Below are 25,078 nucleotides of genomic sequence, written 5' to 3'. Positions count from 1 at the left end.
GGAAGATGAAAATAAAGCCATCCCCCCCACATTTTCTGTGTTGTCAACTTGCTAATAAACACTGTACATCCACTGTGTACTTGTGGTAACAAGCTCCTGTTCTGGTGGCATTTACCATTTACAAAGTGGCTTCATATTTCCTACACAGCCTTACAAGGTAAGAATAGCTCTTTCCATTTCTTAGGGAAGAGTAAAAGTCATAATGTGACACTTGGTACTAGGCACTAAGGTAAATATATATATTTAATTCAATTAATTTTAGAACAACTATACTCATTTTACAAATTAACTGAGTCTAAGAGATTAAGCAATTTATGTAGTCATTGATTCACTAAATGGTGAAACCAGGATTCATGCTTATGTAGTTTGATCTGAAGCCCAGATGAGAGAACTAAATGTGAGGAACTTGAAAGACCTTTGCAGAGAAGCTAGTCAGGAGTAGATATTCCCTCATCAGGCTCCTTTTCTCAGCTTGGGGCCATTGTATGTACCACTCATTCATGAGGAATCTTGCTTCTAAAGTACCACTAGTAATCTATTTTAACTACAAGCTTGATATTCCTAACTAAATTAAGTATATATAGAATGAATCACATTTCTCTTTGATTTCTAGTATAAAATTGAAAGAACATTGTTGTTAAAAAAAAAAAAACTAGTTAGTTTAATTGTGTTCAAAATACTTTTTAAAAATTGTATTTGAAAAGTAAAGTTTTGAATAGATACAGTTCAAATTTGACATTAGAGCTCTTTTTTCTACCATGCTATTTATAGATGTCATTGTTCTTTCAAGTGAGATTTGTAATTTTTAAAAATAGACTTTTGTCCACTTAAAGATACCAGAAAGTTATGTAAAATTTTTAAGTAAATCTGGATACACAACTTAGTATTCTCTAAGTTGGAAAAATACCGATGTTACTTGACTGTTAACTCTTGGTAGACATGAGAAGCCAGGGCCTGGAGTCTACTTTTTCTAAAGCATATGGTTTTTCCCATGAAGTCTAAGTAAGTTGAGATTTTCTTAGAACCAGAGACATTGGTTCTTAATTATTTTCATTTTTCTCATTTTCATCAAAGTAAAGCAAGAAAATGATTCAAATGTCAAAGTACTACTGTTTCCCAGAGGGAACCACATTTTTTCTCTTATAATGGTTCCCCTCCCCCCAACTTTAACATTATGAAGTAGAGTACACACAAAGAAGTTTGACCCCAAACAGTTTAGGCCTGTGCCTATACTTCATCTAAATGAAGTCATTCAAGGTATATTTTCTTATGTCTGGATTCCTTCACTCAACTATTATGTGTCTGAGTCCATCCATTGTTGTGTGTGACCCCAAAGAGTTTAGGCCTGTGCCTATACTTCATCTAAATGAAGTCATTTGAGGTATATTTTCTTATGTCTGGATTCCTTCACTCAACTATTATGTGTCTGAGTCTATCCATGTTGTGTGTGACTTCATTTTTGTTATATAGTTTTTAATTGTGTGAACGAACTACTGGGTGTTCATTGCTTCATTGATGTGAGGCCTTTTTAGTTTTTGACTTTTAGAAAAATGTTGCTGTGAACTTACGCATAGATCTGGTACACTTAAGCATACAATTTTACAGAGCATTTTATCTTCTGATAAAAGTTTTACTTCTGATAAAGTATCAGGCTTGCTTGCTTGCTTATTTATTTATTTATTTATTTATTTATTTATTTTTGTATGGTTGTACCAATTTATTATCCCACCAGTGGTATATGAAATTCCCCATTGCTCCAAGTCCTCAATGGCACTTGGTCATTAATTTTTCAGACTTTTAAGAATTCTTTGAGTATATAATACATCATGAGGGTTTTCTTACCCTTAAAAAAAAAAAAGAAAACGCCAATATGTAAAACTACATAAAACATATGTATGGTTTAATAAGTTATTATAAGATGCTAGTATCCACCGCCCAGTTTAAAACATAGATCATCCCCAGACCCCGTCTGTGTATCCTGTCCTGATCATAACTCATTCCTTCCCCCTAAAATTAGCTATTAGTCTAACTTTCATAATCATTTTCTCGTATTTCTTTATGGTTTTATCACTCAAGAGTACATCCCTAGGTACTATAATCCTGTTTTAAATTTTTTATGTATTTTTTAAATCTAAGATTCCTAGGATTTTCATTCCTTTTCTTTTTTCCTTGTAATTTATCTGTTGAACCTGAATCAGTTGACCTGTAGTTTCCCAGAGCCTAACTAGATGTGCATTAGATTTTTAAAAACTTATGATTCCCCTATAGAGCCTTTTTTTCCTGGTACTCCCTCACTAAGTACTAAGGAGTAAGATTTTGCTGGGTGGGACTGAATTTTGGAGGGTCACAAATCACTGTCATATCTTAAGATCTTTTCACACCTTTGTAAAAGCACTCTCATTGAGAATACATGGTCTGGATTGCATATTTATGGTCCAATTCAAAGTTTCAGTTTTCTTCTAGCCTCTATTCTAAAAATGTGTCTGGGTCCAGATGCTTGTCCAAACTCGGTTCCATCTCTTTCACAAAACTGTAGATAGTGTTCTTTCCTCAGAAGGCACTTAGGTGTTGTCTCTGTGATAGCAGCTGGTGATATTTAAGGTCTAGATCCAGTAATTCATTGAAGATTGCAAAATGATATTTGAATTTTTAAAATTAATACTGGAATACTTTCATAAGAAACCATTATCTTGTCTATTTGGTTATCCAGTGATACACAGTTCATATAGGAAAAGCAAGAAAGTACCTAATACTTTGCCTTTATCTTATGTGTTTTATGTATTTATTTTTAGAGAGGGAGAGGGGGAGAGAATATTAAGCAGGCTTCACGCCCAGTGCAGAGCCCAAGGTGGGGCTTGATTTTACAGCCCTGAGACCAGCTGAAATTGAGTGGGATGCTTAACTGACTGAGCTACAGTTTTTTTACCAGTTTTAAAGATATTGTATTACTTTTGATATCATACTTTGAAAATGACCACCTTAAAAATAATTTTGAACATTTTCATTTATATGTTTTCTTAAGAGATTCATGCCATCTTATTTTTATTGGAGCTCAAAATGACCCATGATGGGCCAGTCTGGGTAGCCTCTTCAGGATTTTTTTGTTGTTGTTATTCTTACAGGTCCCAGTCTTTGAGAAATAGTTTTTGATAGCTTCCTTGATATTTGATACAAGGTGTTGTAGGCTCACTTTGTTAAGATTCCTGCTCCAAAATTAGAATTAGTAATTTCTACAAAAAAGCCCTAATTTCTTTTGGTGGGAAATAGTATTTCAAGACCGTAATTTGGGCACTACAGATGTTCATTGCTACAAGTAATTTGTTGTCTTCAGTCCTTTCTTTGGTGGGGGGGGGGGGGGCTGTACAGAATTAAAATATTTTATGAGTTCACACAAATATTTATAATTCAATTTTAGGACTGTTGGGATTTTACTTAAAAAATTTTTTTATACTGAGATTCTTGATTCTCAAGGGCACAGGGGTTAATAGAATATTCCATAACTGCTGATCTTTTTAACTTTTTTATACACAAAAGTATTAGAGTGAAAGTCTTAATGTCATAGCTATTATTACATGACTTTAAAGTTTTGCATATGGGGGATCCCTGGGTGGCTCAGCGGTTTGACGCCTGCCTTTGGCCCAGGGTGCGGTCCTGGAGTCCTGGGATCAAGTCCCGCGTCAGGCTCCCGGCATGAAGGCTGCTTCTCCCTCCTCCTGTGTCTCTGCCTCTCTCTCTCTCTCTCTCTCTCTGTCTATCATAAATAAATAAATAAATCTTTTAAAAAAAAATAAAGTTTTGCATATGCTTCCCCTCCCCATAATTTTTATAATTGTACTATGTCGCTTAATTTTAGTTCCTGTTTAATCTTTATGCTAATAGCATATGTTATGCTTTATGTAATATGCAAGTAATTACATATTTAATGTTTACTGCTAGTCTTTGTGTTGGTGCTTTAGTCATTTTGGTTGCCTAAAGTTTATTTTTCTGTCAAATTCCTCAGGGAGGTCCTGTAAAAATAATATTACATAAGTTCTTATATGTTGGTAAATTTGTGAACCTTTTCTTTGAAATTACTTTTGCTGGACAAAATGTCTGGCTCACATTTTTTAAAAAAAGTATTCCATTTTCTAATGGCAGAAAGCATCACTGTCAAAGTCTGTTAATAATTTTCTGTCTTTTCAATGACTCACGCCCAAGCCATAAAAGGATTTTTTTAAGTACGTCTTGGTAGTTGTCATTTTGGGTGGGTTTGTGTGTGGTGTGTGTTTTGTTTTGTTTGTTTTTTAGGTATTTACTACATTCTTTTGAAATGTCTGTACATTTATACTTTAGGAAAATTTTTTTCCATTACAATTTTTAGTATTCCCTTTCAATTTATTGGAGAGCTGCTGTTTTTGATGGTGGACAGCCTTTGTCCTGAATATTTGTTCCTTTATCTCTTTTTCTATTTAAAATTTTTCTTTCACCAAACAGCATGTGTTGTGTGTTTATTCATGCTTGTGTTCCTTCTAATTTATTCTTCTTTCCTGAAACTGTTTAAAATTTGTTTCTTTCCTGAGATCGGTTATTCCATTTCTGAGTTTTCTAGTTCTGATTTATATTGTTGTTTTATCTATTATTTTCTTAGTGTCCTTTAGGTTGTTACATCTTTCTGGCATGTTTTCATTGTTTATAAGGATGTTTTGCTGCTGCTTTTTCTTTATAGGAGTTTTGACGTCAGTTCTTTGCTCATTTTTATTTTTCAGCAGAAATTTTATAAGCCAGAATCTGCTCATTTTTAATGAAATTGGTTTTCTCGGACTTTTAGAAAGAGGGTAGTTTAGGATAGCTTTTCTTCATAGAACTCCCTTTTCATACAGTGTTCAAAATATGACAGCTTGCTTTTAGAGACTTCCTAGCTTTGTCCTCTATTATTAGACCTGCCCTCTCTTTCCTTTCTCTTTACTGTCTCTGTCTTGACTCCATTTCATTCTTCCCGGCTTTTTGTCTCATTTGTAGGGCCACATCCTGCAAAGGAGCCCTGCTAGATCAGGCTTGAAACTTTATGGGTCCTAGACTGCTTCACTCTTTCTTGGTGGCATTCCCTGCACTCACTTTTTGAACTTCTCAGACTCCTTCCTGTTGTTCACAGCTTTCTCAGATTGGCCTATATGTTGTTTTGTTTTGTTTTGTTTTGCCTATGTGCTTTTCAGTGAATACCTGTTGGTTGGTTGGGGGTTGTCCTCTTCTCAGGTCCAAATGATTTCCTCTGATATCTGAGGCACAAATGGTACTTCAGAGATCTTGTGGCTCTTGGTGATTTGTTCTCATGTGCTCATATTTGGGAGTTTGTAGTGATTCTTTCTTAGTTTTTTCCTAAATTGGAATTTTTTGGTTTTAGATGAGAATTTGGGTAGGTTCAAAAACTGTGGTGCTACCATCTTCCCAGAATTCCCTTATGGTTTCAGTTTATGTTCTGATGTCTCACAACGTTGGGCACTTTTTCATTTGTTTATTGGCCTTTTGGGTTTCCTCAGTAAACTCACCATTGGGAGTTCAAATCTTTTAGCCCATTTTTCCTTTAAGTTGTCTGGTTTGTGTGTTTTTCAGTTACCATCTAAGTGTTCTTTATATTTGTTGGATAGGAGCCCTTTGTTTTATGTATTGCAAATATCTTCTCCCAGTGGCTTGCCTTTTTCATTCTTAATAATTTTTTTTGTGAATAGAAGTTTATGTTTTTAATGTACAATGTTTCAATCTTATATGGATAGTACTTTATATATCCTGTTTAAGCTATCTTCTCAACCCCAAGTTTGTGAAAGTATTTTTTTTATGATATTTTCTTGAAACTTTTTTACCTGTTCATTTAAATCAAGAGTTCACCTAAAGTCATTTTTGTCTAAGGCATGAGGAAGAGACCTAGTTCCTCATTCTCCACCTCCCCCCCCCCCATAGCTTTCTAGTACAGCATCATACAGTAAAAACATGTTTTCCACTGCTCTGCAGTGCTACTTTTGTCATAAGTCAAACATCCACATATGAATGAATCTGTTTCTGGATTCTGTTCCAGAGGTCTGTTTTTCTCTTCTTTTGCCAATACCACATGGTCTTAATTCCTGTAGTTTTGTATTAATAAGACTTGCTGTCTGATAGTGTAAATCTTGCACCTTTCGTTTTTCTTTATGAATGCCTTGGATTTTCCTGTAGATTTTAGAATCATGTAGTATACACCCACTTTTAAAAATCTAAGGGGACACCTGGGTGGCTCAGCGGTTGAGCGCCTGCCTTCGGCTCAGGGTGTGATCCTGGAGTCCCGGGATCCAGTCCCACATCGGGCTCCCTGCATGGAGCCTGCTTCTCCCTCTGCCTGTGTCTCTGCCCTGCCCCCCACCCCCCGTGTCTCTCATGAATAAATAAATAAAACCTTTTAAAAAATAAAATCTGATTAAGGCTCTATTAAATCTGTAGATCAATTAAGGGGGAATTGACCTCTTTACAAAATTGAACTTTCCAACCCATGAATGTGGTATGTCTCTCACTTAGTGTTCTTTGGTTTCTCTCAGTGATATTTTATAGTTTTCTGTATAAAGATCTGGCGCATCTTTCGTTGCATTTATTCCTTGGTGTTTGATAGTTTTTGATGCTACTCTAAGGAGTATCCTTTGAAAATACTAATTGTTTCTTACTAGTACAGTGTTCATTTTTATATATTGGCCTTGTATCCAAAGACTTTGTTGTTCATTCCACTTAGTATTCTTTGTGGGAAAGTTATTAATTACTGCTATAGTTTCCTTATTTAGTAGAGCTCTGTTCAGACCTAAAATTTTCTTTGTTCAGGGACACCTAGCTGGCTCAGTCCACAAAGCATGTGACTTTTGATCTTGGGGTGGTGAGTTTGAGCCCCATGGTAGGTGTAGAGATTACTTAAGTAAATAAATAATTTATAAATAAGTTTTCTTTGGTAAGTTGTATCTCAAGGAATTTGTCCATTCAAAATTTCAGGGCAGCCCCAGTGGCTCAGCGGTTTAATGCCACTTTCAGCCCAGGGCCTGATTCTGGAGACCCGGGATAGAGTCCCACATCGGGCTCCCTGCACGGAGCCTGCTTCTCCCTCTGCCTGTGTGTGTGTCTCTCTCTCTCTCTCTCTCCATCATGAGTAAATAAATAAAATCTTTAATAAAAAAATTTAGATTAATTGGTATAAAAATATTCATAATATTCCTTTAATATTTTTTTTTTTAATTTTTATTTATGATAGTCAGAGAGAGAGAGAGAGACAGGCAGAGACATAGGCAGAGGGAGAAGCAGGCTCCATGCACCGGTAGCCTGATGTGGGATTCGATCCTGGGTCTCCAGGATCATGCCCTGGGCCAAAGGCAGGCGCCAAACCGCTGCGCCACCCAGGGATCCCTATTCCTTTAATATTGTAGAATCTGTAGTGGTATTTTCTTTTACATTCCTGATAATAGTTATTTGTATTTTCTCCCACTTTTCCTTGATCAATTATAATAGAAGTTTATCTTTTTAGAGAAACAACTTTTTGTTTGGATTTTTCTCTGTATGTTTTTATCTGTTGATTTCTGCTGTTAACAATTGCCTTCTATTTTTCTGGTTTGATTACACTTTTTCTAGCGTCTTAAGATCAGGGCTTTGATCATTGATTTCTTGGTCTTTTTTCTTTTTTAAAATAGTATTTGGATGTAGAAATTGCCCTCTAAACACTGCTTTAGCTCTAGCCTATGAATTTTGGTGTATTTTGTTTTCATTATCATTTAGTTCATCCAGTCGAAATACAGTAGTTTCTAATTTTCATGGTAATTTCTCCTTTAACCCATGAGTTGAGTTTGCTTAATTTCCAGCATTTAGAAATTTACTAGTTACCCTTCTTTTACTGACTGTTGTCAGGTACCAATATACTGTATGATTTTGAGCCTGTGAAGTTTGTTGAGACTAGCCTTATGACTCAGGATATAATCCATTTTATAATGTTCCCTATATACTTGGAAAGAGTATGTGTTCTGCAGTTGTTGGGTGGAGTGGTCTGTAAATGTCAATGAGGCCAAGTTTGATAGTGCTATTCAAGTCTTCTGTGCAGCTCTAAGTGTGGATTTGTCTTACTTCCTTAGGTCTGTCGACTTCAGTTATACGTATTTTGAAGCTATATGTTATCAAATTCTTATACATTTAGTATTGTATCTTCTGTGAGTTGACCCTCTGAACTGGATGAAATCTCCCTACTCATCTCTAACACTTATGTCAATTTTATTAGTCTCATAGAGGTTTTCATGGGAAAAGGGAAAAGATTAAATAGTTGAGAGGAGAGCTTCAACATAGAATTGGAATTTATTTTAAAAATCAGATGGACATTATATGACTGAAAAATAAAGTATCTTAAATTAAGAACTTAACAGGGCAGCCCGGGTGGCTCAGCAGTTTAAGCGCCTGCCTTTGGCCCAGGGTGTGATCCTGGAGTCTTGGGATCGAGTCCCATGTTGGGCTCCCTGCATGGAGCCTGCTTCTCCCTCTGCCTGTGTCTCTGCCTCTCTCTCTCTCTCTCTCATGAATAAATAAATAAAATCTTTTAAAAAAATTAAGAACTTAACAGTTTTTGATGTTCAGGATATTGCTTTCCATCCTTTTAAAGCTTTTTCTTATACTTAACAGTGCTTATGTTGTCTGTTACATAAATATATTTTCCAGTGTTATTTAAGTTATATGAGATATTGACTTAAATAAATTGGAAAGTGATCACCTCAGTAAGTTTTAATGTCCATCATCTCATATGGACAGCCCCTCCCTCCCAAGAAAAAGAGAAAAATGTTTTTTTTCCTTTTGATGAGATCTTTCGGGATTTACTTTCATAGCAGCTTTCAAATGTGCCCTACAACAGTGTTAACTATAGCCCTCATGTTACCTTATGGCCCCATTACCTATTTATTTTGTAACTGGAAGTTTGTACCTTTTGACCTCCTTCATCCAATTCTCCTATCTAGGTAACCACATGTGATCTCACTTTTTATGAGTTTGGGTGTTTGGGGACGTTTGGGATGTTTTATTGGGTTCCAATATGTGAGATCCTATTTGTCTTTCTCTGCCTCATTTCACTTAGTGTGTATAATGCCTTCAGAGTTCATCCATGTTACATATGGCAGGATTTTCCTCTTTTTTACAGCTGAATAGTAGTCACTTTCTAGCATCTTTTTCTTTTCTTCTCCTTTTTTTTTTTTTTTTTTTTAAATTTATGAGAGAGGGAGCAGAGGGGGAAGGACAAGCTCAGTGCAGAGCCCAACATGGGGCTCAGTCTCAGGACCCTGAGAACATAACCTGAGCAGAAGCCAAGAGTAGACACTTAACTGAACCACGCATTAACTGAGTGAACACTTAGGCTGTGTATGCGTCTTGGCTATTGTAAATAATGCTGCAGTGAACATGGAGATGCAGACATCTTGACAACATTAGTGATTTCTTTTTTTCCAGATATATACCCAGAAATGAAATTGCTGGATCATATGGTAGTCTTATTTTTAATTTTTTGAGACACCCCCATACTAGCTTCCATAGTGGCTGTACCAATTTACATTCTCTCCAGTAGAGTACAAGGGCTGCCTTTTCTGTGTGTCCTCACCAGCATTTGTTATCTCTGTTCTTTTGGTAATAGTCATTCTAATAAGTGAGAGGCTATAGCTCTTGGTTTTGATTGGCATTTCCCTGGTGATTGATATTGAGTACCTTTTCATGTACCTGTTGGTTATTTGAATATTTTATTGGAAAAATGTTTATTTTTTATTTATTTATTTTTTTAATTTTTTTTTTTATTTATTTATGATAGTCACAGAGAGAGAGAGAGAGAGAGAGAGAGAGGCAGAGACACAGGCAGAGGGAGAAGCAGGCTCCATGCACTGGGAGGCCAATGTGGGATTTGATCCCGGGTCTCCAGGACCGCGCCCTGGGCCAAAGGCAGGCGCCAAACCACTGCGCCACCCAGGGATCCCGAAAAATGTCTGTTTAGATCACTGTTTTAAAATTGGATTATTTGCTTTTTGGCTATTTAGTTGTAGGAGTTCTTTGTATATTTTGGGTTTTAACCCCTTACTAGATATTAAGAACTGCAAATATTTTCTCCCATTCCATAGGTTCCTGTAATTGATTTTTTTAAGTAATATTTTTTATTCTTTATACATTCCATCTGTTCTTTGATCTTTTATTTCTCTTCTGTATGTTCTTTTGGAATAGTTATTTATTTTTTTATTCTTTTTCCTCCCTCTGTTAGCTTTTAGTTACACGTTCTTTTATTTTTTCCTTAAGTGATGTTTTCATCACTTAGAATGCCCTTCACCAAATACATGGGAAGAGTTTTGACAGTCCGCATTCTTAAGGTTTTTTTTTTCTTTTTCAGATCCTTTCGAACAGATACTTACCATGTTTAAATATTAGTAAACACATACGTGTATGTCTGCATTTGAAAATGGCAGAGGGAAACAATAATGAAGAGGTCATTCATTTGAACAACTTTCACTGCCACAGGGGACGAGGTAAGTGTTCTTTTTCCCTTTCATCATTGCTTTTTCTCGTTATGGTACAGTCATAGTTCCTTTGAAATGAATCTGTTTTGCACTATGAGGAACCTAGAGATACTTCATTTTTTGGACCTTAGAACATCTGGTGTATTGGACTCATGAGACTAGAATTTTGTGTCAAATGGTGATATATACTGGTATGAATGAAGTTTAAAAATTAAATTAAAAATTAATAAGCTGGGATCCCTGGGTGGCTTAGTGGTCTAGCGCCTGCCTTCAGCCCAGGGTGTGATCCTGGAGTCCCGGGATCAAGTCCCACATCAGGCTCCTTGCATGGAGCCTGCTTCTCCCTCTGCCTGTCTCTCTGCCTCTCTCTGTCTCTGTGTCTCTAATGAATAAATAAATAAAATCTTTTAAAAAGTTAATAAGCTATTAATGAACAAGCCAAAATGAGCTGTGAATGTGTAGTCATTGGCTCTTAAGGGGTGGGAGTATGGAAACTGGCAGTTCTGTTTTTGAAGGAATAAGATCTTCAAAGAAGTGCTCCTTCAGGTCTGTATGATCTGAAAGTGCTACTATAGCATTTTTGCCCCCTAGTATGATGCTTGATTTATTTTTTGCCAGAAGATTCTGGTTGCCTTATAGGGAATTTTAGAACATGTATTCTTTGATTTTACAGTGCTTAAAATTTGGGGAAGTTCATTGATTCATAAAGGGAAGGGAGCTTGCATTTCTGTAACATTCCTAAATGCATATGGAGTTTCCAGTCAAATCCTAATTCACATTTACACCTAGGCTGAAAGGAAAAAATGGATGCTGCTGAGTAGGAAAAGTATTTTTCCAAGTATAAATTCCATGGAAGGGGGCACCTGGGTGGCTCAGTCATTTAATTAAGTGTCTGCCTTAGGCTCAGATCATGATCCTGGGATTGAGTCCCACATTGGGCTCCCTGCTCAGCAAGTGGTTGGCTTCTCCCCACCCACCCCCACATCCCCTCCCCTTCCCTCCTCTCCTTACCTGTGCACGCATTCTCTCTCTCTCTTTCTCTCCCTCTCTCTCCAATAAAATCTTTAAAAAAAAAATTCCATGGAAGAAATTTTACACTTTTTTTTTTTTGTCTTTTCCCATTGATAATATTTTGTGCTTACGAGGATGATTTTTTTTTCTCAGGAGAGGGTAAATTATATACACTTGGCTTTCAGAGAGCATTTAAAGTTGAGCAGATTTTATTAGGCAGATAAATTGAGAAAAATAAAATGGTTAAACTATGTAAATTATGAGTGCAAAAGAAGTACTAATTCTTTTAGGATTTTATTAATAGTTTATTCTAACTTGGTAGTGAGAGAACCATAATTTTTTTGGATGCACAAATTTTTAAATCTTAGCCATAATTTGTATGTGATCATTTCCAATTTTTTTGAACATGTATATCAAATTAATGTTGTAGCTCTTTTTTAACTGGATTTTAAATCTACCTGAACAGAGTGTCCAAACAACTAATTCTTTGGGGGAGATTATTCACTTTGAAGGTATATTTTTCTGTTAGATGAGTTTTGTGTATTTAGCACCCAGCATGAGGATTTTTTTCAGGCATGCAGAGTTGTTTTGTCTTTATGTGCTGTATTAATAATTCTTATTATGCCAGCCCCTGTAGGTTTTTTATTTTTAAATCCTCTTTATTGAGGTATAATTTATTTAAATGCACACATTTTAAGCATATAGTTCAGTGAGCTTTGAAAAATGAATATAGCCATACAACCACCCCCTTTACTCATGATAGGGAACATCATTTCTGTCATCCCAGAAATGTTCCTTTATGCCCCATCTGCGATCAGTCCTCACCCTACTCCTGGACCAAGGAAACCACTGACCTACTTTTTGTCACTTTACAGTTTCATATAAATTGAACCATACAGTATATATTCCTTATACCTGAACATTTCTGCCCACTATAATGTTTTGAGATTCATCCACATTGCATGTATCAGTAATTAAATCCTTTTTAATTGAAGAGTAGTATTTAATTGTAAGAATTTTATACCCAGTGAAAATAGGCTTAAAAATGAAGGTAAAATAAAGGTGAAAAGTACAGGAATGAAAAAAGATTATGCAAATAGCACAAAAAAGAGCTGGTATGTCTATATGTTATCAGATAAGGTGAACATTTTAACCAGAAGTTTTGTTTTGTTTTGTTTTTAGATTTTATTCTTGAAAGCCACAGAGAGAGAGGCAGAGACATAGGCAAAGGGAGAAGCAGACTCCCTGCAAAGAGCCCGATGTGGGACTTGATCCCAGAACTCCAGGATCACGACCTAAGCCAAAGGCAGACACTCAACCACTGAGCCTCCCAGGCGCCCCTAGCCAGAAGTATTAATAAAGATAAAGAGTTTATAATGGTACAGGGGTTAGTACACTGGAAAGACAAAACAGTTCAAATCTCTAGACACTCAGTAACATGATGTCAAAATATACAAAGCAAAAATTAACAAAACTAAAAGAAATGGATAAATCCACAATCATAATGGAAGGTTTTAACAGGTTTCTTTCACTGACAGACAGCAAGCATACACAAACATTTGTATGAATATAGAACATGGAAGAACATGATCAACAAATTTGACATAATAGACATAAATGGAAAACCGAGTCTATTTTTTTTTTTTTTTTTTTTTTTTTTTTTTAAGTTTTTTTTTTAATTTTTATTTATTTATGATAGTCACAGAGAGAGAGAGAGAGAGAGGCAGAGACACAGGCAGAGGGAGAAGCAGGCTCCATGCACCGGGAGCCCGACGTGGGATTCGATCCCGGGTCCCCAGGATCACGCCCTGGGCCAAAGGCAGGCGCCAAACCACTGCGCCACCCAGGGATCCCGGAAAACCGAGTCTAATGTATTTAACAAAATTGGCCATATTTTGAGCCACAAAACAAGTTTCAGGTTTGAGAGGATTAAAATCCTATAGATTATATTTTCTAACCATGTTGGAATTAAGTTGTAAATCAATTACAGAAATATAATTAGAAAATTCCTGTATGTGTGGAAAATGGGAGTACATTTCAGTGCGACTTATGGTTCAAGAGGACAGCCCAGGTGGCTCAGTGGATTAGCGCCACCTTCAGCCCAGGGCATGATCCTGGAGACCACGGGATCGAATCCCATGTCGGGCTCCCTGCATGGAGCCTGCTTCTCCCTCTACCTGTGTCTCTGCTGCACTCTCTCGCGCGCACACTCTCTCTTTGTGTCTCATGAATAAATAAATAAAATCTTTAAAAAAAAAAAAATCACAGTGGAAATCAGAAAATAATTTGAATTGCATGATAATGAAAATACAATCTGTTGAAGCTTATGAGATGCATCTAATGTCTTGTTTGAAGAAAACTGAATAAATGAAGACTTGGCAAACTTTTATTTTATTTTATTTTATTTTATTTTATTTTTATTTTTTTAAGATTTACTTATTTATGATAGACATAGAGAGAGAGGCAGAGGGAGGGAGAAGCAGGCTCCATGCCAGGAGCCTGACGTGGGACTCGATCCCGGGGCTCCAGGATCACGCCCTGGGCCAAAGGCAGGCGCCAAACCACTGAGCCACCCAGGGATCCCTGGGACTCGGCAAACTTTTAAAGGTCCAGATAGTCACTATTTTTGCCTTTCAAGTCTGATGGTCTCTGTTGGCAATTACTTGACTATACCATTGTAAGTTGTAACAGTGAAGGCAACTATAGATGATATATAGGTGAATGTGCATGGCTGTGTTCCAATAAGGACACAAAGTAGCAGGAACCATCCCACTCCACACTACTAGTGGGAGTTTAAATTAGCACAATTTGGAAAATTGTTTGCATCATCCACAAAAATTGAACATATGCTTTCCCTGATTCAGCACTTCCACTCCTAGAATGTACCCAACTGAAATGAGTATACCAAGAGACATGTGTAAGAATGTTTTAAGACAGCATTAGGGGCACCTAGGTGGCTCAGGTCATGATCTCAGGGCCGTGGGATCAAGCCCCAAGTCAAGCTTTGCATTGGGTGTGGAGCCTGCTTAAGAGTCTATCTTTCGGGATGCCTGGGTGGCTTAGCGGTTAAGTATCTGCCTTCGGCTCGAGGCCTGATCTTGGGGCCCAGGATCTAGTCCCACATTGGGCTCCCCACAGGGAGCCTGCCTCTCCCACTGCCTGTGTCTCTGCCTCTCTCTGTGTGTCTCATGAATAAATAAATAAAAATCTTTAAAAAGAAAAAAAAAAAGTCTTTCCTTCTCTTTCTGCCCTTCCCCCGCCTCCCCTTTTTCTCTCTTTAAAAAAAAAAAAAAAAAAAAAAAGTATTATCCAAAATAGCCAAGACTGGAACCAATCCAAATGTCCATTGACAGAAAAATAAATAACTTATCCATTTACAACTTATCCACTATATGGTCTTATAGTGGATTATGTACAGCAGATAGCTACAGCACATGCCCCAACATTGGATACATGGACCTGCTATTTGCAAGAAAGCCAGAAATAAATGAATGTATATTCAAACAAGCAAAACTAGTCTGTGGAGTTAGGAGGCTATTAGTATGCTGGAAGTGTTGTATTTACTGACCTTGGTGATGGTCACTCAGGTTTGGGCCTTTTGATTAATTCATAGAGTTAGACATTTGGTTCATAGGCTTTGTTGTACGTTAATTTTTTAAAGGGTAATGTGTTATACATGGTGTGTTGGGGAGTATCTTGTCAACCATTAGGCTTCACTGTGAGGTGATAGGTTTCAAGCCAGCTTTTTCATTGGGTCTTCCAAGGTTGTTGATAAAGTGGTCTTTTCTTGGGCTGGTACTTCTAGACTGGAATCTACAGTTTTCTGCGTATAGAATCTGAGACTCTCAGCCAGCATTCTGGGAGCTAAACAGCAGAAGGCAGCCAGGATCTTGTTCATTATGCTGTTTAACTGGTACCCCTTTCCTCTCTTGACCTTGTGCCTGCTATCTAGTGCCTCTGCCTCAGCGTCTTTTCATAATGGACCTCCACAGGGTGGGTTTTTTGGAATGACTGACTGAGATTGGCAAATTCTCTCTCCAAAACCAGTGGTAAAATTAGACAAAATTGTCCAGAGCTCCACTCTGCTTGCTAGATGGGGTGCTGCCTAATTCATGAATGTTTAGTAAAGCCAATTGGATTTTCAAAAAAAAAATTGTCAAAAACAACCATTTAATAACTAGAAATGACCAAAGACATACAATGATTGAGAACACTCAGGAAAATCTAGAATTCTATCTCATGAAGTAAGCTACTTCTGGTTGCCTATCCTCATTGCAGGCTGTGGGTTTGAGCCTTCTCCCCTCAAACTATCACTGTTAACCCTTTTTAATGTTGAAGAATTGGATGCTTGATGAAGTTAGGTAATAGTATCACGTGGCTGGCATATGGTAGAACAGAGACTTGAACCTAGGCGATCTGACCTTAGATGCAGCAAACTGCTGTCCCTGGCTCAACACAGCTGTGTTACTGGGATGAAGTGAGATACTTGACTTTAGATTGCTTTTCAAATTGTTGGATGCCATAAAAATAAATGAGATATTAACCTTGAGAAAGATATAAACCTTTAATAGAGAAATTTCAACATTTGTAATGATAACGCATCTTTTCTTCTTGTGGTCACAGCCCCCCCCCCCCAACCTTTTCTCTAGGACTCTTTTTTTTTTTTTTTTAAGATTTTATTCATTTATTCATGAGAGACACAGAGAGAGAGAGGCAGAGACACAGACAGAGGGAAAAGCAGGCTCCATACAGGGAGCCCGACCTGTGACTTGATCCCAAGTCTTCAGGATCACACCCTGAGCTGAAGGCGGCGCTAAACCACTGAGCCACTCAGGCTGCCCTCTAGGACTCTTAATGCATTTTCTCCTCATTGCCTGTTTTAACCTTTAACATTCCCATGGGCCAGGCGGGAAGAAATTAAGTTTGTGTTATCCAGTAATTCATATTAGACATACTCTATTTTTTCAAATAAAAAGAGTTAGAAACCTTGAACATAATTACTGTATCCAGGTAGTTAGTTACCTTAACTCTACTTGTACTTAAAAGGATGGGACCCCCGGGGTGGCTCAGTCAGTTTAGCATCTAACTCTTCATTTCAGCTTAGGTCATGATCTCAGGGTCCTGAGATCGAGCACCATGTTGGGTTCCACACACAGCAAGGAATCTGCTTTTCTCCTCCCTCTCTCTCTGCTGCTCCCCCTGCTCAAATATTCATGTGCTCTCTCATCTTTAAAAAATAATAAAATTTATTTATTTATTTTTTAAAGATTTTATTTATTTATTCATGAGAGACACAGAGAGAGAGAGAGAGATGCAGAGACACAGGCAGAGGGAGAAGCAGGCTCCATGCAGGGAGCCTGATGTGGGACTTGATCCTGGGTCTCCAAGATCACGCCCTGGACTGAAGACGGCGCTAAACCCTTAAGCCACCGGGGCTGCCCAATAATAAAATTTAAAAAAGGAAATTAGGAAGGTTCTGTTGTTTACTGTCATAGATGTTAATGGCTGTTTGAAACCATGAACTATGTGTATTATATTTAAGGTCTATGGCTAAGGTAAGCAAACTTTGGGATTTTAAATGTTAAATGAAAATTTTACTATTTTTGAGTGAAAGTTTCTTCAGATAGTTGAATAAAACAATGTTTTGTTTTTTTAAGATTTTATTTATTTATGAGAGAGTGAGAGAGAGCGCGATCATGCATGAGCAGGGGGAGGGACAGAGGCAGAAGCCGACTCCCCACAGAGCAGGGAGAAGCCGACTCCCCACAGAGCAGGGAGCATGTGGGGCTCGAACCCAGGATCCCAGGATCATGACCCAAGCCAAAGGCAGACACTTAACTGACCGAACTACCCAGGTGCTCCAAAACAATGTTTTATTCTCTGGGAGGAATAGAGATGAGGTCAGAGACCATACTTTCATTTTTAAAAATTGGCAGTCAAGATTTCACAAAGACTTTTCAAACATCGTATAAGAAAAAGTTAATGATCTTGTCAGATTTTCTGTTGGTTCCCAAAATGTATTATTGGCAAAGCTTACCACAGAAACCTGGCTATTAATACTTGGGTGGGTGTGCTGCTTGAATAGATAAGCTAACACATTAGTAGCCATGAATTTGGCTTTAGGCTTGACCCTTTTCATCCCAAAATTGAATTAAAAGACTGAATATGATCATATCCATCTGGTAACCTTGTTCTCTGCCTCCTTTTAGACTGGATCAATCTCAGAGATGGACCCATCACCATATCTGACTCCTCTGATGAGGAAGGGATTCCTATGCTGGTCACCCCAGCTCCTCAGCAACACGATGAAGAGGACCTGGATGATGATGTCATCCTGACAGAAGTGAGTTTTCTTAAACTTACCATGAGGAGGCATTTTTGTAAGTTAGTGATCTGATTCTTTGTCCCCGTAGCAGTGGGTGTTGGGGCTTTGTTGTAGGACAGCTGAGAGCACCACTTCTGCTGTATTGTGGCTCTGTGTATATGTTGTCCTGCATCTTTGAGAACAGCCTCTTTCTACACTGCCTCATGCCCCGTGCTTTAGAAGCCCTCTGTTTGGTCTGTTTCTCAATTTCTCCAGTATTGCTCTGACTATTCGTGCACTACTCTGCACTCTTATAATTACTGCAACCTTTTTTTGTTTGTTTGTTTCTAAGATTTTATGTATTTATTCATGAGAGACAGAGAGGCAGACTCCCTGTGGAGAGCAGATGCGGCACTCAATCCCAGGACCCTGGAATCATGACCTGAGCCAAAGGCAGATGCTCAACCATTGAGTCACCCAGGCACCCCTGTGCTTGTATTTTTATATAAATTTTGACCTCAGCTTTTCTAACTCCAATAGGCAGATCGATGAATTCAAAACAAATCTTACTGTTAAACTCAGAACAATATTTTATAATATTAATTTATAATATTTTTAATATATTCTAACTTTCTCATTCCATTTGGTCTAACCTTTCTTTGTATCCCTCAGCTAGAGCATTTTGAATTTTTCTTACTATAAATCTTAAACACTTTTTTCTTTAAAGATCTATTCATGAAAGACACAGAGGCAGAGACATAGGTAGAGGGAGAAGTAGGCTCCCTACAGGGAGCCGATGTGGGATTCGATCCCAGGACCCTGGGATCATGACCAGAGCCAAAGGCAGACACTTAAACACTGAGCCGCCCAGTTGTCCCTAAATCTTAAACATTTTTTGTTAATTTTCTTCCTGGTTATCTTTTCTATCACTTTTGTAAATGGCATCTTTCCTCTTCTCCTGTACCTTTTAACTTTTTTTTTTTTTTAATGAATTTTATTTATTTATTCATGAGAGACGTAGAAGGAGGCAGAGACAGATGCAGAGGGCGAAACAGGCTCCATGCAGGGAACCTAATGTGGGACTTGATCCCTGTGATCCCAGGACTCTCAGGATCACACCCTAGGCCACAGGCAGACTCTCAACCACTAGAGCCACCCAGGTATCCCAACTTTTTTTTTTATTTTTTTTAATTTAGGAGTCTATTAGTCTTAGTATTAATTTTATATTAATTTCATCTTATCTTTATTATCTATAGTTGTCTTTCAGTTGACCCTATGAACCTGTCTTGGGGTGGTATATGACCTATCTACAAATAATGATACTTGCAGTTTCTTCCTTTCCAGTTTTTATATTTGTCTTTATCTTATCTAATTATGTTAAATTAATACCTTCTCAAAAATTTTAATGATTGTAATAGGAATGAGAAAAATACCCACTGACATAAATGGGAACAATTTCAATGTTTCTTCACTAAATGAGATGGTGGCTTTTTGCTTGAGGTACAATTTTTTAAAGTATGTTAAGGAAGTAGCCATCTACTTTAAGTTTTTATTAGTAAGTATAGAATTCTATCAAATTCCCTTTCAGCATTTGTAGAGATTATCATAAAATTTTTTTCGTTCCATTAATGTAAATTGTTTTGCTGTCCTTCCATAAACTCTGCTTGGTAATAATAGTATTATAATGTAATGGTAATAAGCCCTTAGAGTCCATCTGTTAAGATTTTATTTGGAGTTTTCTCCATAGATCTCATGAGTGATATTGGCCCATAGGTATATGTGTGTACCTATGCTATCTTTGATAGGGTTATTATAAATGTGATTGAGTCAGATTTCAGGAAAAGAATTCAGAAGTTTTCTTTTTTCTCCTGTGCTTTGATACTATTTTAAATGACATTGGCATTACCTATTCCTTACAAATTTGGTAGGATTTACACTACCCAACAGGCATTTGGGCTGTTGTTTATCTTGGAGGCCAGTTCTTTGAAACTATTTTGGGTTTCTCTCTGATAATTAACATTTCTAGATTTTTCTGTCACTTTTTTTTTTTTTTTTTTTAAAGTAGGCTGCACACCCAAAATGGAGCCCAATGTAGGGCTCAAACTCAACAATCATGATGATATCAGGACCTGAGCCAAAATCAACAGTCGGACATTGAACTGAGAGAGCCACCCAGGTGCCACCTTCTGCCACTTCTTTTTTTAAAGATTTATTTTTTTATTTTAGAGAGTATGGGAGAAGCAGAGCGAGAGACCCTCAAGCCAACTCCAAGCTAAGTATTGGAGCCCAACGCTGGGCTCAGTCACACGACCCTGAGATTATAAACTGAGCTGAAACTTAAGAGTCGGATGCTTAACCTACCAAGCTGCTCCAGGCGCCCCTTCTGTCACTTTTATTTTTTTTTAAGATTTTATTTATTTATTCACGAGAGACACAGAGAAAATGAGGCAGAGACACAGGCAGAGGGAGAAGCAGGCTCCATGCAGGGAACCCGGCGTGGGACTCAATCTCGGGTCTCCACGATCACGCCCTGGACTCAAGGCAGTGCTAAACTGCTGGGCCACCAGGGCTGCCATTCTGTCGCTTTTAGTACCAGTTTTGTTCCTGATATTTTCCTACAAAATCATTTCTTTAGAGTTTTTTTTTTTTAGTGTATTTAATAAAATTAAATAACCTGATTCTCTCTGTCCTCTGTGGTTCTTCCATCTGTTTTGTATACTTGTGTTTTTGTCCTCTTTCCCTAATTTGATGAACTAACATTACCTTCCTTCCTTCCCTTTTCTCCTTCCTTTACCAAAGAAACTGCTTTGAGATTGATGTTCTAGTGCTTCCATTTGTTCTCTTATTAGTTTCTGCTTTTGCTTTGAATGCTTTTCTTCTGCTTTAGCATATTTAATATGCTTCTTTAACATTTATTTTATCCTTTTACTGACTTCTTGGGTTACTCATTATTATTTTATATTATTATTCTGGTTACTTACTGCCATTATATATTACCTCAAAACTTAATGGCTTGAAACAGCTACAGTCATTTGTTTCTGTGGATCAGGAATTTGAGAAGGGCTCAGCTGGATGGTTCTGGCTTAGGATGTCTTGTGTGGCTGTCGTCACAGTGCTGAAGCTGGGGCCGTAGGGGACTGGAGCAGCTGGAAGCTGGCAGGCATTGCTCTCACTAGGGCTTCTTCATAGGATCTCTCCCTTTTTAAAACAACTTCTTTGGGATAGAATTCACATACCATACAGTTCATCCATTTAAAGTGTACAGTTCAGGGGCACCTGGCTGGATCAGTTGGTTAAACTTCCCAACTCTTGATCTCAGCTCAGGTCTTTTTTTTTTTTTTTTTTCTTTCTTTTAAAGATTTATTTATTCAGAGAGAGCGCGAGAGAGGCAGAGACACAGGCAGAGGGAGAAGCAGGCATCATACAGAGAGCCCGATGTGGGACTTGATCCAGGGTCTCCAGGATCACACCCCGGGCTGCAGGCGGCGCTAAACCGCTGCGCCACCAGGGCTGCCCTCAGCTCAGGTCTTGATCTCACTCAAGGTCATGAGTTCAAGCCCCGCTTGTGCTGCATGCTGAGCATGGAGCCTACTTTAAAAAAAGGATACAGTTCGATAGTTTTTCATGTATTTACAGTTTTTCAGCCATTAATACAATCAATTTTAGGACATTTTCATTATCCCAAAAGGAAACCCTGTGCCTATTAACCGTGATTGCTAATCCCCCCCCACCATCCTCTGCACCCCACCCTAGGCAACCACTGATTTACTTCTGTCCGTATACATGTGCCTTTTATGGACATCTCATATGAATGGGATCATATAATATGTGGTTTTGTGACAGCCTTCTTTCATTTAGCTTAATGTCTTTAAGATTCATCTGTGATGTAGCATAAATCAGTGCTTCATTCCTTTTTATTGCCAAACAATATTCCATTGTATGGATGTACCACATGTTGTTTATCTATTCATCAAAATTGAAAGACATTTGGGATACTTCCCCTTTTTCCTGTTAATGCTAATGCTGCTATGAACATTCATGTAGCAGTTTTTGTGTGGACATGTTTTTTTTTTTTTCTTCCTTCATTATTGTCTTAGTCTATTCCAGCTACTATAACAAAATACACTGACTGGGTAACTTATAAACAACAGAAATTTATTGCTCACAGTTCTGGAGGTTGGTAAGTCCAAGATCAAGGCTCCAGTGTGGTTGTGTTTTGGTGAAGGCCCTCTTTCTGGTTCATAGCCAACACCTCTCACTGTGTCCTCACTTGGTGGAAGAGGCTAAGGATCTCTCTGGAACCTGTTCTACAAAGGCACTAATCCCATTCATGAGGGTCAGGAAGGGAGACACAGACATTCAGACTCAGACCATAGCATTTCTATACCTAGGAATCCTGTGATAACTCTGGTCTACTCTCCCAGACTGTTTTCCATAGCAGCTGCTCTATCCTACATTCCCACCAGCAGTGTACAAGGGTTTCAGTTTCTCCATATTCTCTCAAACAATTGTTAGTTGTATCTTTTTTATTACAACCATCCTCGTAGATATGAAGTGGTATCTCATGGTTTTGATTTACATTTCCCAATGGCTAGTCATATTTAGCCTCTTTTGATGTGCTTATTAGCCACTTGCATATCTTTTTTGGAAAAATGCCTATGCAAATCATGTACCCATTTTTAAACAGGATTGTCTTTGTATTATTGAATCTTTGTATATTATGGGTAGTGTACCCTTATACCTGATTTTTGGATATTTTCTCTCATTGTCTGTCTTTTCATTATTTGGTGATGTCCTAGAAGCAAAGAAGTTTTAAACTTTTTGGATCCCTGGGTGGCTCAGCAGTTTAGCACCTGCCTTCGGCCCAGGGCATGATCCTGAAGTCCCAGGATCAAGTCCCGCATCGAGTTCCCTGCATGGAGCCTGCTTCTCCTTCTGCCTGTGTCTCTGTCTCTCTCTCTCTCTGTGTCTCTCATGAATAAATAAAATCTTTAAAAAAAAAAAAAGTTTTAAACATTGATGAAATTCAGTTTGTTCTTTTGTCAGTTGTCATTGGTGTCATGTCTAATGTATATGATGTAGTTTAAGAGCTTGTTCAGGCTTTCTCACATCACAGAGGCTTCAGCATTATATAAATTAGTGCTTTAAATTTAAACTCTTCCTGGGTAAAGAGTGTAGAACACTTTAACTCTATTTATTTCCCAAATTAAATACTATTTAAAATATATTTTTATTCTGTATACATTTTTTTAAATCTACACAATCTTTCGTTTTATATGATCAGCATTCACTTTACCTCCTCCAAATATTTTTGTTGCTCTTCATTCCTTTCTGCATTTTGCAGATTATTTTTCTTCTACATAAGGAGCACTCCTTAGGATTTCCTTTACAGTAAATCTGATCTTTTCATCAAACATAAAATTCTATGTGGTAGTTATTTTCTTTTACCACTAAGGATGTGGTATTCCAGTGTTTTCTGTCTCTCATTTTTGTGTTGAAAAGCCCGTCTTATTTTTCCTTTTGAAGGCAGTATGTGCTTTTAAGAACTTATATTTGATTTCTAAAGTCTTCCTATGCTGTTCTTAGGTTTCTGTCGGTTTAATTCATCCTACTTAGATTTTCAAAATAAATCAAGCCCCTGTCCTTCCTGATTATTTGTATTTTGTTTTCAAGTGTTGTTTCTTGGGACGCCTGGGTGGCTCTTTGGTTGAGTGTCTGCCTTTGAATCAGGTCATGATCCCGGGGTCCTGGGATCGAGTCCTGCATCAGGCTCCTACAGGGAGCCTCTTCTCCCTCTGCCTATGTCTCTGCCTCTTTCTCTGTGTCTCTCATGAGTAAATAAATAAAATCTAAAAAAAAAAAAAAAATACTGCTTTTTATCTCATTCAGAACTCACGTAGTTGGTTTTACTGTAGTCTTTACCTCTACCATTTTCTTACCTAATTTTCAATCATTTTGTATCTATGCCTTATTTGGGCTGCTTTCTTCTTTTTTTTTTTTTTTTTTTTTAAGATTTTATTTATTTATTTGAGAGAGGACAAGCACACAAGTGGTAGGGAGGGGCAGAGAAAGAAGCAGCCACCCCACTGAGCAGGGAGCCAGATACAGGACTCCATCCCAGGACCCCAAGATCATGACCTGAGCCAAAGGAAGACATTTAACTTCCTGAGCCACCCAGACCCCCCGCCCCCAGGCTGCTTTCTTCTGACCTCTCATTCATTGTACTATTTTCTCTTCAACTCTGTTCATTTAGAATGCTGTATACCATCCATTTGTCCTAGTCTTAGCCGAATTTTTCCATCGGACAAAATTTCGGTTGGTTGGTTGGTTGATTGTTTCTTTCTTGCTTTCTTTCTTTTTTTCTGATATATTTTAGTTCTCTGCTAAAGTTCTCAATCTGGTCTTTTATTTCCTTAAACATGCAGTGTATGTTTTTTTTTTTTAGAATCCATGTCTGGTAGCTTCCCTCTCTGAAGCCTCTGTCAGTTTGTTTCTCTTATCTGTTAACTTCTCTTGGTTTGGTTTTCTATCATGTTGCATTGACTTCTCATATACCTACTTACTTTTATTGAGTGGTGATCATCGTATATGAAAAATTTGAGGTTCTGGATGATCTGTTTCTTCAAAGAGGTCCAACATTTGTTTCTCAAACTAGGTTGAGGGTCTAGCAGTTTCAAATAGAGGAATTTAAACTATCTAAACTCTAGGATTCATTTCCAGGGAGGTCCAGCATATTTCCAGTTTACCCTTGAGCTTGGGATTTCTCAGAACTCTTTCCCATAGTGAGTTCTGAATTCCACCTTTGGTGACCATAGCTCCTCAGTAAGGATGTCAGAAATGTTTGTCGTCTCATTTTCAGCTGGATCTGGAATTGGCAAATGCAGCTATAGGAGAAAACTATCCCAATGTGGGGTACATTTTGCTGGACTTCCTCCTGCTTCCTGTATCTCAGAATCCTTCAAGTAGATGTTTGATGTTGCTTTGATATTTTGACCAAGTTTTCTGCTTTTACAGCAGAAGGGTTATTATGAATGATTTGGCATGTTGTTTACTAGAAACAGAAGTCCACTTTTGTGTCCTTATCTATGTGCTTTCTGAATCACTGTGTGCCAATCACTTGATTATATAGTTGGGTCTTGCTTTAGGGGTTCTTTTTAAAGGGACTTTTAAATTTAATAGGTGAATCGATCTTGTTTATATTAAATTATTTATTTAATTGCTGCATCCAAGGTGGGGCTCAAACTCCTAACCCCAAGATCAG

General features: G+C 37.6%; 1 protein-coding gene across 8 annotated transcripts in view; it reads left to right on the top strand.

Annotated features, from left to right (window-relative positions):
- Nucleotides 1–25,078, top strand: part of RNF216 (ring finger protein 216) — a 162,196-nt gene that overhangs the window by 5,625 nt on the left and 131,493 nt on the right. For all 8 annotated transcript variants that reach the window (XM_072836897.1, XM_072836896.1, XM_072836895.1 and 5 more), the window contains exons 2-3: nt 10,376–10,511; nt 17,723–17,856. In XM_072836897.1, coding sequence (XP_072692998.1) covers nt 10,445–10,511; nt 17,723–17,856 — 201 coding nt within the window. In that variant the 5' untranslated portion in view covers nt 10,376–10,444. The remainder of the gene's footprint in view (nt 1–10,375; nt 10,512–17,722; nt 17,857–25,078) is intronic.

The sequence above is a fragment of the Canis lupus genome, chromosome 8 (assembly GCF_048164855.1).
Source record: "Canis lupus baileyi chromosome 8, mCanLup2.hap1, whole genome shotgun sequence".
NCBI lineage: Eukaryota > Metazoa > Chordata > Mammalia > Carnivora > Canidae > Canis > Canis lupus.
Note: the sequence above shows the minus strand (reverse complement) of the source record. Positions and strands in the feature narration are given on the sequence as shown.